This window comes from Myotis lucifugus, unplaced genomic scaffold (genome assembly GCF_000147115.1).
Source record: "Myotis lucifugus unplaced genomic scaffold, Myoluc2.0 scaffold_6, whole genome shotgun sequence".
In the NCBI taxonomy this organism is placed as follows: Eukaryota; Metazoa; Chordata; class Mammalia; order Chiroptera; family Vespertilionidae; genus Myotis; species Myotis lucifugus.
The window spans coordinates 19403784-19417819 of NW_005871054.1; the positions used below are offsets into that span (position 1 = coordinate 19403784).

Here is a 14036-nt window from a genome sequence, read left to right on the forward strand (position 1 = left end):
ATATTCATGATTTGGGCTGGTTCCCCCTCCGTCCTTTGGAGGGTGTCAATATAATGCATACTTGGAAAATCATAATTGCCTGACAAGACATAATGTATTATAGATGATTTTTCTTTTTAAAAAACTCGATTTTGAAAAAGGTCAGTCTTTTACAAGTTTATTTTACAATCCAAACTTTTCTGCTGCTTCTGATAATAAAATACTCTGGCAGTTATCAAGAAAATTTGAATACAACAAAAGCTAGCATGTTAATATGGTTCATTAGTAAGTACAGAAAGAAGATGTATGGTTCCCAGTGTTAGTCCTTTATTTGTTATAATAGCACTTCATGGGCTAACAACAAAATAGTAATGGCAAATGCTTTTGTATTATGACTTTCACATCTTGGAAGGCTATAGGCCTTTGAAAGTTACCTAGGACTACTGCAAACTGATGACTACTCCTATTGCATATATAAAAGTTTACTTAAATATGTTTTAAGATGGTTTGTATTTTCTTATTTCTTTGTTAGAGCCAAATACCACAAGTTGAAATATGGGACAGAATTGAATCAGGGAGATATGAAGCCTCCAAGCTATGATTCTGGTAAGCTAATTTTAAAGGAAGTTCAAGTGATTAAAAAGAAGTTAATATCGAGTATTTGTAGCTACAATATTTATAACTGCAAGTTGATTTCTAGTTATTTGCATGTTATTTTTTCTGACCTACTTATCTTTTGATACTAATCATGTAGTGTCATTTAGATTATTTTCTACCAGCTTCCTTCTTTTATCCCCTTCCCTTTACTTTTAGTTTCCCATTTTCTGCTTATGTTTTACACTTACTGAAAGGATCAGAATTCATGGGGAAACATACATCAACATAACTGATTCTTGCTGGGTCTTCCCAGTATTAATGGGAACTTTGAGATGTGCAGTACAAAGTACAGAATGCCCTTGACATCCTGAGAGAAAGAGTAGGAACTATAGAGGTAAAAGATTTCTTTTTTAAGTACAGGGGAATTCCTTGTCCAATGAGCCTAATCCCTCAGTTTCAGGTGCAAAATTGTTTTGGACTTTGTCATCACAGCAGATTCTATAACTAGATCATCTTTTAACAGCTGAAACATTTTATTATTATTTTGCATTATGTCTTCTTTATCCTTCTCCTACCTTTCTCTTCACCCCACCAAACAATACAAAACTAGTACCTGGAAACAATCAGATATTACTTATTAGTAGATGTAAAGGAAAAGAAAGAAAAGTTGTTCAAAAGTTATTGCCATGTTTTAAGGTGAGTTTGTTTTTGACGTAATTTCAGATTAAATTCCTGGATCAAATATCTGAAGATAACAACTATTGTTTATATCACTTACTGAAATACCTGCCTTGTACTAGGGGCTTTATGTATGTTAACTGTAATTTTTAAAATAGTTATTTAATAAAGATAATATTATTCTCATTTTATTTATTTTTTTGTTAATCCTTACCTGAGGATATATTTTTTCCATTTTTTTTTTTTTAAGTGAGAGTGGAAGGGAGGCGGGAAGGGGGAGGTTGGTTGCCTCTTGCATGTAAAGTTTCTGAGATAAGAATATGCCACATTTGAGAAATGAAATAACTGGCTAGTATTTGGAGGGAGGAAATTAATGTTTATAGATACAACTAGAGAGTTAGCCAGGGGGGAAGAGATGGTAAAATTTGTTACAAGGTCTTGTAATATATGTTAAGGAGTTTACACTTTATCCTAGGAGTTATGAGAAGGCACTTGAAGGACTTAATTAGGACTCTTGTGATCAAATTTGTTCTTCAGTTTAGAAGATGGGTTAGAGCAGGGGTCCTCAAACTTTTTAAACAGGGGGCCAGTTCACTGTCCCTCAGACCGTTGGAGGGCCGGACTATAGTTTAAAAAAAAAACTATGAACAAATTCCTATGCACACTGCACATATCTTATTTTGAAGTAAAAAAACAAAACGGGAACAAATACAATATTTGTATTTGCATGTGGCCCGCGGGCCGTAGTTTGAAGACCCCTGGGTTAGAGAGTAGCAAAACTGGAATTGGGGAGACTAGTTAGAGGACTGTCACAGCCACCTGGCTACATGAGGAAGGTTACCCAGACAAGGGTTCTAACAATGAAGTTTAAGAGAAGTAGGTGTATTCAGGAAATATTTACGACCTAAAATCTGCAGGAATTGGTTCTTGTTTGGATGTAAGGGATGAAAAAAAAGGGAGAATCAAAAGATGACTCCCACAGTTGTAGTTTAAAAAACGAGACTAGAAGCAGTTTTAGAAGATGGAGGGTTCACTTCTGGATTTATTTGTTAGGCAATCAAGTGAAGGTGGCTAGTAGACAGGTGTGTGGATTTGGAGCTTAGGCTGGTGGTATAGGTTTGATATGTAGATTGAGAGGCAGCACCATATAGTACTGATGGCACTCAAGACATTTGAGTGAAGGCTCATCCAGGGACTTTATGCAGAGTGAGAAGAGGATTTAAAATGGAACTCTGAGGAATGACAACATTAAAAAAACTGGTAGAAAAATAGAATCCTGAAAAGGAAACTCAGAAAAGTTGTCCTAATGGTAGCAGAGAAGCCAGTGGAAACAAAGAGGAGAAATGGTTTTCAGAAGTAAGGACCCTTCATCATTACTGATTAATGTCTAGAGAATTGAAGAATTTAGTGACAAACAGATCACTGAGAATTTATTGCAAGCAGTTTCAGAAGAGAGGTGAGGAGAGAAACATAGACATGAGTGGAAAATGAAAACTAAGTATAGTCAACTTTCAGGAAGCTTGGGTTGTGAAGGTAAGGGAGTGGGATTAGAGGGTAACAGCTGACAGGACACAAAGGGTGAAGGAAGTGTGTGTGTGGGGATGTATTTTTTTGAGGAGGAGCAAATGAAAATGAGAAAGTAGAGATATACAAAATAGGAAGGTATCTGAAAATGTGATAGGGATTGGATTCTGAACACAGCTAGAGAATGACAGGGGGAGCAAGTCTTTTATTGTTACCAAGAGAGAATATAGGAAGTTAGGTGATGGGTTTGTAGGTTAGGGTTTCAATTTGGTGGTAGGTATTTAATATGAAGGCTTTATGTTTGAGACAAAATTATCTGCTAAGAGTGTGTGAGAGGTTTACAAAAAGTAGAGAAGATTTATAACAAATGAACAGGAGGACAAACTAAGAAATGGTAGGATTGAGAAAAGCTAAGGGTCTGGTTGACATGTGTGACCATGAGTTTAGTAAGAAGCACTGATCTGAACACTTGCTAAACAGAATGAAAATAGTTAATACTTGCATTCATGGAAAACAAGGGGACAAGAAAATTGAATACATTGGCAAAAGAATGGTTGAAGGGATAGACTTCGAACTAAAACTCCAGAGGGAAGGAAGTGAAGACAAAAGGAGCCCAAATGGGTAAGAATAAGGAGATAGATTATGATCTAGAGCAGGTCAGCGGTTTTTTTCTGAGGCCAGATAGCAATATTTAAGCTTTGTAGGCCATATGTTTGCTCTTGCAGCTACTCAGCTGCTGTCTTAGTCTCCTTTTATAAGGGCATCAGTCACTTTGGATTAGGGCCCACCCTCAAGACTTCATTTTAACTTAATTCTCTCTTTGACAACCCACCTACAAAGCAGTCACAATCTGAGAGGAACTGGAGGTTAGGACTTCCACGACATCCTATCTCTCACGTGAGGGGATGGGCTGAGAAAAACTCAAATGGGGTTCCAGCGAATATTCTTCCTTTCATCTTTGCAGTACTCAGCCACAGTCACACACTGGGCCCATGTGATTAAATATGCATTCAGTTTAACTCTTTCAAATGGACATCTCTCTTCAGAAGTGCGCCAGAACCCTGCGAGCTTGCTCATAATTTGTCAGCAGGTAGTTTCTGTACTCCATAGGCTTTTCCCTGTGTTCGTTCTTTCCTTTGTACAATTGTTTCAGTCTTGATTGATGATTGATTTAGACAAGTAAAAAAGGTTCTTCTCAGCCCTTTGAGAAGTAACTTTGCCCACCTACTTCTACTTTATACCTGCCCACCAGAAGTTTTAGGATTCTGAGATCACGAACAAGTTAATTGTTTAACATGGGTGGGGAGCCTTTTTTCTGCCAAGGGCAATTTGGATATTTATAACATCGTTCTCAGGTCATACAAAATCATCAACTTAAAAATTAGCCTGCTGTATTTGGTCAGACATTTAATTAGCTCACCCCTAATGCCTTGGCAGGGCCAGACCAGATGATTTCACGGGCCGTATAAGGCCCACTGGCCGGATGTTTCCCACCCCTGCTTAATACTCTCATCTCCTGGCAACCACTAATCTGTTTTCTGTTTCTGTAGTTTTGCCTTTTCCTGAAAGGCAATATGTAGCCTTTTAATTCTAGCTTCTCTCACTTGGCATAATGCATTTGAAATTCATATGGGTGTATGTCATTAGTTCATCCCTTGTTCCTATTGAGTAGTATTCCATTGAATGGATATACCACACTTTGGTAACATCACTGGCTGCCAGAATAGGCACAGGCAGTTGGTTATATCTGAGGATGGTATAGAAAGGATTTAAGCCTGTTCTTAAGGGAAATTAGATGACCTCAAAAGTTCTTTCACATCTGAAATTTTAGTTTTTTGAAATGTTAATGTAAATGTTTTTACATGGTAAGTACAATTTATTCACTTGACTTAATAAGGGGATGTATTGGAACATACTGTATTATATCCACAGTTCCTGAATTTGTGAGTTAGTGTCATTTTTCTTTAGTATTGAGACCTTTGTTTTTGCCTTTTTAAAAAAAAAAAAAAAAAGAAAATATACCCTCTGAAGTTATCCCAAAGTAGTTTTCCTTTTTTAGTTAACTTAATCCCCTGACTGTATTTTCTACCCTCCGTCTACTCTACTGATATTTCTAGATGGTGTATTACAGAGCTTTGCCTCATTATTTTAGGAGAAAAGTGAAAGTGCAAGATCTAATTTTTTAAATTTATGTATTTCTCTAATTTCTTACTGTTGTAGTGATAGCATATGAAGGAAAATACATGAGCTTTGGGGTTAGTCATGATGTCAATACTTACAACTCTACTTCTAACTTAGAAACCTTTCAATTAACATATAAAACTCATCTTTAAAACAAGGCTAGTAGTAACACCTATCTTTTGAGTTGTAAAGATTAAAACAGATATTGTAGACATTTTAACACACCATCTGGAGCACAGTAAATGTGTAATATCAAATATCATAAAACAAACATACCCAGTCTTTCTTGTATCTTCACTTGAATAAAACCCTATAGAGATAATAGTTTCTTATAGTTTAATCAGGGACTGATGGAAAGTGTAAACTTTTTTGTATTTTTAAAGTGGAGCCATGCTATAGTTTAGAAATTCTTTAGTTTAGACTTAACACAGAGAAGGCTCTTTTAGTTTACCACTTTCTTGAAAGGATTAAGCTTCTACCAAGTGATGAATTTAAAGCTTTACAAGGCCTATGAGATTTTCATTCAAAGAATGTCTTAAAAAGAATACTTGAAGTTTTCATTTAATAACTAGTAAAAGACATAGATTTGGAATGAGATTATTTCCTACCTCCTCTTTAATCAAACTGGCTTTTTTAAAAAGCCATTATTCCTGGGTATTTTGTTCTAATTTTGACCTGGCACTTCAGATACTTTTATTGGACTCTTATTGTGTGACTTGATGTGGATAGGTCTTTGTCTTAGAGGGAAATTCTCAGGCTGCCTAAGGAATTGGAAAATGTTTTTATTTCAGTTCTACAACTCGGAGGGAAATCCAGTAGCAGTAATGAATTCAGACTTTTTTTAATGGAAATTTGACTTAAAAACAGAATGTACATGGTTGTGAAACATACCTTACAGTGCAGTATTACATATTCTTAATCTTAAAAATATTTTTAATGAATAGAGGTACCCTCTAATGTATATGACAAGTCAGTTTTATTATGATTTAATGTTTTCTAGATGAAGGTAATGAAACAGAGGTGCAGCCACAACAGAATAGCCAGTTAATGTGGAAACAAGGTCGTCAACTACTCAGACAGTAAGTAACTCCTGGTCAAATTAAAGAGAAGCATCATGTATTTTCATGAGATTATTTTTGTTTTGTATTTTCAACTCAGAATAATTTTTCTCATTTTATGCTGCTGCTGTGAAAAGTTTAATTGAATTACTTTTCCTTTTTCATATTAAACACTTTTTCCCCTGGTAGTGGAATTTATAAATTATTAAATATTAATAAGAATTATAAGGCATAAATACTTTTCATTATTTTAGATTCATCAAAAAGAGTATAATTTTAAGCTTCTAGATTTTACATACACTTAAATTTATAGTTTAAAGAACAAGTTTTAATATAGGTTTAATTAGTGTTTATATGTAAATTTGTGTCTTTTTAAAATTATTTATTGCTTAAAGTATTACAAAGAGTATTACATATGTCTCCTTTTTTCCCCCACCCTTGACAGTCCCCTGGCCTCCCCTACCCCCCAGTGTCTTATGTCCATTGGTTATGCTTATATGCATGCATACAAGTCCTTCGGTTGATCTCTTACCCCCCCCCCCCCGCTTCTGCCCCCTAAATTTGTGTTTTTAATTGATTGAAGAACTTTTTGATTTCCCTCTATTTGCAAATATTGCACTAACATGTACTTTCTCCTATGAAATGGGTAGTTGAGTATAAGGAGGGAGCAAAGCTGGATTGAGGTTCAGATGTCAGGTGGTGGGCGAGACCTACTCACCAGCTCAGTACCTGGTCCTTGCATATCACATTTAAAATTGGTATTCAGGTTTATGCCTCAGTAAAATGAAATTTGCTGCTTGTTTTGGACTTTTCAGATCGCTTGTGAATACTCTAAATCTATAATTTCCAAAGTGGATGCCTGCCAGCCATTCCTTTTGGTTATGGGAAGGGAATAATAAAATGTCTTCATATATCTATTTTTTTTTATCTACTTGAAGTTAAAAGAAAGTGAGATTTCACTAGTATTTAAACTATTTTTTAAAAATGTTTTTATTGATTTCAGAGAGGAAGGAAGAGGGAGAGAGAAATAGAAACATCAATGATGAGAGAGTCATTGATTGGCTGCCTCCTGCACGTCCCCTACTGGGGATCGAGCCTGCAACCCAGGCATGTGCCCTTGACCCAAATTGAACCCGGGACCCTTCAGTCTGCAGTCCAATGCTCTGTCCACTGAGCCAAAGTGGCTAGGGCTCACTAGTATTTAATAAGTGGATTTTTTCACTAGTGCCTTGACTTTGGTCTTAAATATGATTTATGCATTTTCTTTTTATAAATAAATACGTCTTCTTAATCTGCTGGGTTTTTTTTTAATGGGAAGTTGTAATAGTGAGTAATCCAAGAGATATTTGCAAAAACTTTAGAAGACTCATAATCTGTCCCTTAAAGGAAAGGTGAGCCCTGACCGGTTTGGCTCAGTGGATAAAGCATCAGCCTGCGGACTGAAAGGTCCCAGGTTCGATTCCGGTCAAGGGCATGTACCTTGGTTGCGGGCACATCCCCAGTAGGAGGTGTGCAGGAGGCAGCTGATCGATGTTTCTAACTCTCTACTCCTCTCCCTTCCTCTCTGTAAAAAATCAATAAAATATGTTAAAAAAAAATAAAAGGAAAGGTGACATTTTATCAGTGAATGAGGAAGTAACCATTTAGTAAAGCCAACTTATGGAAAGTGCAGTTTTCGAAACAGTTATTTGTAGTGTGATTTTGCTGCCAATGTGAAGTATGTATCAAATATTATTTGTTAAAAATAGAAAAACATAATACCTTTGTATTAGTTTGTAAGAACAACTGATTAAGTTTAGGGAAGTTAGAAATTTATTATCCAAATTTTAATCAAACCCTTTCTATAAATATTGAATAGGATTGAAAAATGAATGTCTTAATTCGATAGGATGCACTTATTCTATTTTAGTCACATATCTTTGTGAGATATCTCTTTGAGCTATAATAACTATTAATACCAGGTCTTGAAATAAATTGACCTTAGACTGCTTATCTTGTCCACCTTTATTTTCTCTCTCATCCCATAGACTGATGCTTACTTATAAGTTAATGCCTGACATTTGTCAGTCACTTTTATTAATGGTGCTATTAGTGACACTTGCCTTTTTAATGTTCCTGCCACTACGCTTTTTGGGTTTTGTTTTTTTGTTTTTTTTTGGTCATCTTTTTTTGTTAATAGAAATTGAGTGCCTTCTATATACCAGGCACTGTACTAAGTGTGTCTCTTTTAAGGGAAAGAAAGCTGAGGTTCAGCAGAATTAAAGTAACAGAATGAAAATGGCAGAAATGGGCTTTACACCCATTTAGGCTAATACAAAGCTTATTCTCTTTTATTCTGTGCTGCTGCCCCTCTTCCTGTGTACCCAGGCATTACACATTCCACAATTGAATTGTGGTCTGCATTTTTCATTTTACAGTTGTCCCAGGATAGAAGCGTTCCTTCTGTAGAAGTGACTCTTTGGATTATACTGTCTTATTGTATGTCATAGAGGAAACTATGTATGCCAGAAACATTCTCTTTAGATCTTAAACAGTGACACTTTACATCAGAAATGTAAAAAGACTACTGACTATAACAACTACTATCATAAAATAGTAATTTATCTGAGAGTGAGATTGCTCCAACCCTGCCTAGAAGAAAGAATGTGCTATTAGGTATATTAAGAAACAGTTTCTTTTTATGATAAATATAATGAATGGTGTATTGTATAGTTCTTTGATTTTTCTCAGTGATGGTAGAGACTGGTACTGCAAGAGACAGCTCCATCTGCAGCTGGAAGATTATTTATTAGCAAGTCATACTAGCATGGTACTATTCTGTTAAATCCTATGCAGGCATTGAATTTAAAGAAATACTTTTATTTATGTATTAAGTTATAGAATGCTGATCCAGTATGGCTGAATTGTAAGGATCATCTTTATACACAGGTATCTACAGGAGGTGGGATACACAGATACTATTCTAGATGTGAAGTCTAAACGAGTGCGAGCTTTGTTGGGCTTTTCAAGTGATGTCACGGACAGAGAAGATGACAAAAATCAGGACTCACTTATAAATGGCACAGAAGGTGAAGTTAAAGATACAGCAATGATTGGGTAAGTATTTTGTCTGGAAAGTGTTTTAGCTATAACTTTAGTTTTTATTAAATATATTTGGTTTATGGGTGATATTTATGGTACTTGCACTTTTAGATACTGCTACAGAAATAATTATAATAAGGTTTAATAGGAATTTAAAATTCATTTATTATAAGATAACATGTAGTGATTAGAGTTTATGATATTTTAAGAATATTTTTATTTAAGATATTTGCTTGAAATTTATGGATTTAATACAGATTTTAATATCCTAAAACTTAGTCACTTACTATTAGAACTTCATTAAAGATCTTATTTTGGAAATTCAGTTAAAATTTTTAAGAAGTAAACCTTTAGAAGTAAACCTTATCTTAGCCATTTTTGTTTATTTAGTCAGGGGCACTGATGGCTTTTCCCTTAGATTGTCAAATGAAAAAATGATAACAGCCAACACAACAATAGCCATGCGGTGTGAATGAATAAAAATTATACCCTTTTTTTTTGTCTGATCGGCAAAAAATATATTTTTTGGTGTCACAGAATTTTAGTAGTTTATGTGTGCCATGACATGAGAAAGGTTGATAATTGCTGTTCTAGTGAGAACATAGTTTTTGTTCTCTGGACCATAAACTAAAATTATGAGATTTAGGTAAAGGTTCAAAAATATGATTTTTGTAAACAGATGTCATTAGAGTCTTCTTAAATATACTCATTAATAATTAAAACTACATTAAATTGTTTTTATAAATGTGAGATGTAGATTGTTTCTCTGTGTAGACATAGACAATGTAGGCATTCTTGCTTATAGTTTTACCTAAGCAGCGGTTCTCAACCTGTGGGTCGCGACCCCTTTGGTGGTTGAACGACCCTTTCACAGGGGTCGCCTAAGACCATCCTGCATATCAGATATTTACATTACGATTCATAACAGTAGCAACATTACAGTTACGAAGTAGCAACGAAAATAATTTTATGGTTGGGTCACAACATGAGGAACTGTATTTAAAGGGCCAGAAGGTTGAGAACCACTGAAAAGGGTTAACAAGTCAGTATAAAGGTCTCAGAAAAGACCACTTTAGTTGTCTTGTGTTTTGGTATGACCTGTCTTTTGAAGCTGACAAGGATATTATTCTGAATGTCTAATTATGTAGAGATGAAGAATAGGGTGGAAAAACCTCAAACGTAGCTTCCAGCAGATTTGAAATTTATTATTTGTCTTGAAAATTTTGTCCATAGGTGTGGCTATATTTTTTCATAGACATACCTTCGTTTCTAAAATATTTTTTAATAAACTAGAGAGAAATTATCCTTTCTGGTCATTAGGAAATTGTTTACTAGATTTATTTTTAGGGAACTAAATTAAAATCTTACACATTTGAAATCATTTCCAAAAGTTTAATGCTCACCAATAGGATGAAGTTTTGTAGAAATGTTGATTTGAATAATATATTGTATTTAGTAACGTGATGTGCACATTTGCTTTTTTTCAGCTCGTCAGCTGTTCAGAAATATAAGATAGCATCAGAGAAAAATGACATATTTTCTAGTTACGGAAACTTTTTTAAAAAATATTTTATTGATTTTTTACAGAGAGGAAGAGAGAGGAATAGAGAGCTAGAAACACCGATGAGAGAGAAACATCGACCAGCTGCCTCCTGCACACTCCCCACTGGGGATGTGCCCGCAACCAAGGCACATGCCCCTGACCGGAATCGAACGTGGGACCCCTGAGTCCGCAGGCTGACGCTCTATCCACCGAGCCAAACTGGCTAGGGCATATTATGGAAACTTATGTGTCATAGGAAGAGTAGCATAGAGGAAAAGAATAGAATAAAGTTGTGGCAGAGAGAAAAAATATTTTACAGAAGAAATACATGAAAGTTAACCTAGGATCAAAATACATCTGAATTAAGAGGGGTTCTTTACATTAGATTATCATTAATCTAAATAGATAGGGTTGCAAAGTACTTTAAAAAGTAATCACTTCCTATATTATACTTTCATGGATAAGAATCAATGTCATTCATAATGTTATTTGAGGAAATGTAGTTACAATATAAACAGAAGGTAGTGCATCATATTACAGATTAATTCTTATGTTGAGTTTAAAAAATTAACTGAGCAAGGTGTACATGTTTTAAACCAGGAAATCTGAGTTAACAGATTCTGCCTCTGTGCTGGATAATTTCAAATTCCCTGAAAGTGCAGCTGCAGATTTCAGTGATGAAGACGAAGATGATGACATTGATGGACGAGAGAAAAGCGTCATTGATACTTCAACAGTGAGTTGGATAACTCAGATATAATTATTTTTAGGGACTCGTATGCATACTGTAAAAATAATACATATCTTTCAACCTAAACCCGTAACTTTATTTTTTTCATGAATTTGAAGCAGTATAAAAGTTTTTAGTATTTATTGCACACTCAGGAGTATTTTTAGTATAGCAGCTTTCTGTTAAGGGCCTCATTTTTTTACTTTTTGTTAATTCATTAAACATTTAAACATTTCTATAGAGCTGGTGAATATGGTAAACATTGTGTGTTATAACAATGCAGTGTTATTCGCTGCTATAAGACAATAGAACTGACAGACCCATTATGGTGCCTAATGGCAACTGGCATCAACTCTAATTGATAATTGATGCAGTTTTCTTCTTGTCAGGGTTGCTTTGGTAGACAAGTTCTACAGACTTTCAGAACTCTTCCATTAGGTTTCTTCAAGCTAGTTTAGGGTTTTTCTGTAATTTTGCTTACATCTTTGTAAGTTTATTGACTCTCCCTTGGTAGTTTCTTACAATAAGAGGTGTCTCTAAATTGCTTTTTCTCACTTCTCTTCCTTTCTCTATTCTATCCCCTTCTATCCTCTCCTTCCTCCTCTTCTTTTTTCTTTTTCCTCTTCAACTCCCTTCTTTCTCTTCTTCCTTCTACTTCCTTTTCTTCCTCCTATTTTTTTTAATTGATTTTCTACCGAGAGGAAGGGAGAGGGATAGAGAGTTAGAAACATCAATGAGAGAGAAACATGGATCAGCTGCCTCCTGCACGCCCCCCACTGGGGATGTGCCCGCAACCAAGGTACATGCCCTTGACCGGAATCGAACCCGGGACCCTTGAGTCCGCAGGCCGACGCTCTATCCACTGAGCCAAACCGGTTCTGGCCTTCCTCCTATTTTTAAAGTAAGAGATGAAAGCATGCTTTGCTTTGACTAGGAAAATATTCACATTTCCTCTTCCACTTTTATTTAAGAAGAGGGAGGAAGAATGTAAGGTAATAGAAAGCAGACTGAACCTGAAGTCAAAAGCCTTGGGTTTAAGTCCCAATTCTGTTACTAATTATCTGTGCTTATTAATCCTTCAGGCTAAACTTTTTAGTTTGTAAAATGAGGATTATAATACACACCCATCTCCCCAGAGGATTTTGTGAAGAATATGAGACACTAAATGAAAATGATATATTTAACTATAAGTATTTTCTAAGTGTGACTTCTTTGTTCTTTATGCCCTCTGCTCCCATCAGAGACTGTCAAATTATTATTTCCAGATTATTGTTTCTCTGGGCAGGAATGGGGTGGAACCTTAGATATAAGGAAGAAAAGTAATACATGCTTATTACAATAAACTCCATCCATTCCCATTTACTAATCTACTCTCCATTGGTAACCACAGTTCACTTTTTTTCCTATGTCTCGCCATTAAAAATACAGGAGTTTTTGTTTATTTGTTTAAATGGGATACTTGACAGACAGTGGTTTTCATCTTGCCATTTATCTTCCTTCTTCGTTAGGTTATATAGAGGAGGTGAGACCTAGAAACAGTTTTTCCCCCCCAAAGAGTTAGTTGAGTGACTTAATACCATACTTAGTAATAACTAGTGTTGAAAATACATTTAGACTCTGAATTTACGGTTCCAGATATTTTTATAGCATTTCTTGATTTTAGGGAAATATTCTAAATAGTCAAACCAATTATTCTAGCATCATTTAAGAATCCTTGATTTCTCCTATTCAGTTTTCCTATATACCAGGAAAGGCAGAGTAGGTTTCACCCACTGTGCCAGCTTTCTTCTATTGATAGTAGTTTCCTGGAGTGTGCATTGAGAAGGATTCCTGAGGCTGTATCTGGCCTTAGATTAAAAGTGCTGTGATTGACAAGTGGTATCAGTCATGAGCATGAGAGCAGGGCCATCCAAGTCAGGTAATTGTTATTTCTTAGAGTCTACTTCTAGAGTCTTTAGTCTGACCCATTGATCTGTATGTTGAACCATTATATGTTTAAACTACTCAAAATAGTCCAGTGATGAAGTTGATCAGATCATGCTATTTCAGTTTTACATGAAGTGAAGAAGCTGAGGTCTGGAGAAGTGGAGATACTGAGTCCATTTTTTCAAAAGAAGCTGCAAATCAGTTGTCCTAATTTGTTTGGGCTTTTGGTTGTGGAGGTGACCAAAAAGGAGATAATTCATAAAAAGTATTGGCATATAGATCTCAAAAGTCATCTTTGGCTCAGCTGGTATGGCTCAGTGGTTGAGCGTGGACCTCTGAACCAGGAGGTCATGGTTTGATTTTCAGTCAGGGCACAGCCCAGGTTTATCCCCAGTAGGGGGCGTGCAGGAGGCAGCTGATCAATGATTCTCATCATTGATATTTCTGTCTCCCTCTCCTTTCTCTCTGAAATCAATAAAAATGTGTTGTTTTAAAAAATCTCTGCATGCATTAAGGCTAAGTTTTAATCTTCCAACTGGATTTGTGGTTCTAGAGATTCCTAAATATATAAAAATGAGATATTACAGCCCTTACTAGATTTGCTATTAAATCTAAGTCAAGTCTCACTCTGAAACATCCATATTTTAGGAAAAACTTGAATATTATAGAGAGTTATTGGAGAAAATTGATGCAAGGCTGGGACAGTAGAAATAATAATGGGAATTCCTTTCCTATTCCT

At 35.4% G+C, this 14036-nt stretch overlaps 1 protein-coding gene across 1 annotated transcript in view; it reads left to right on the forward strand.

Annotated features, from left to right (window-relative positions):
- STRN (striatin) overlaps positions 1-14036 on the forward strand; it is a 78410-nt gene that overhangs the window by 31270 nt on the left and 33104 nt on the right. The window contains exons 3-6 of the mRNA XM_023747804.1: positions 512-585; positions 5960-6038; positions 8946-9113; positions 11242-11377. Coding sequence (XP_023603572.1) covers positions 512-585; positions 5960-6038; positions 8946-9113; positions 11242-11377 — 457 coding nt within the window. The remainder of the gene's footprint in view (positions 1-511; positions 586-5959; positions 6039-8945; positions 9114-11241; positions 11378-14036) is intronic.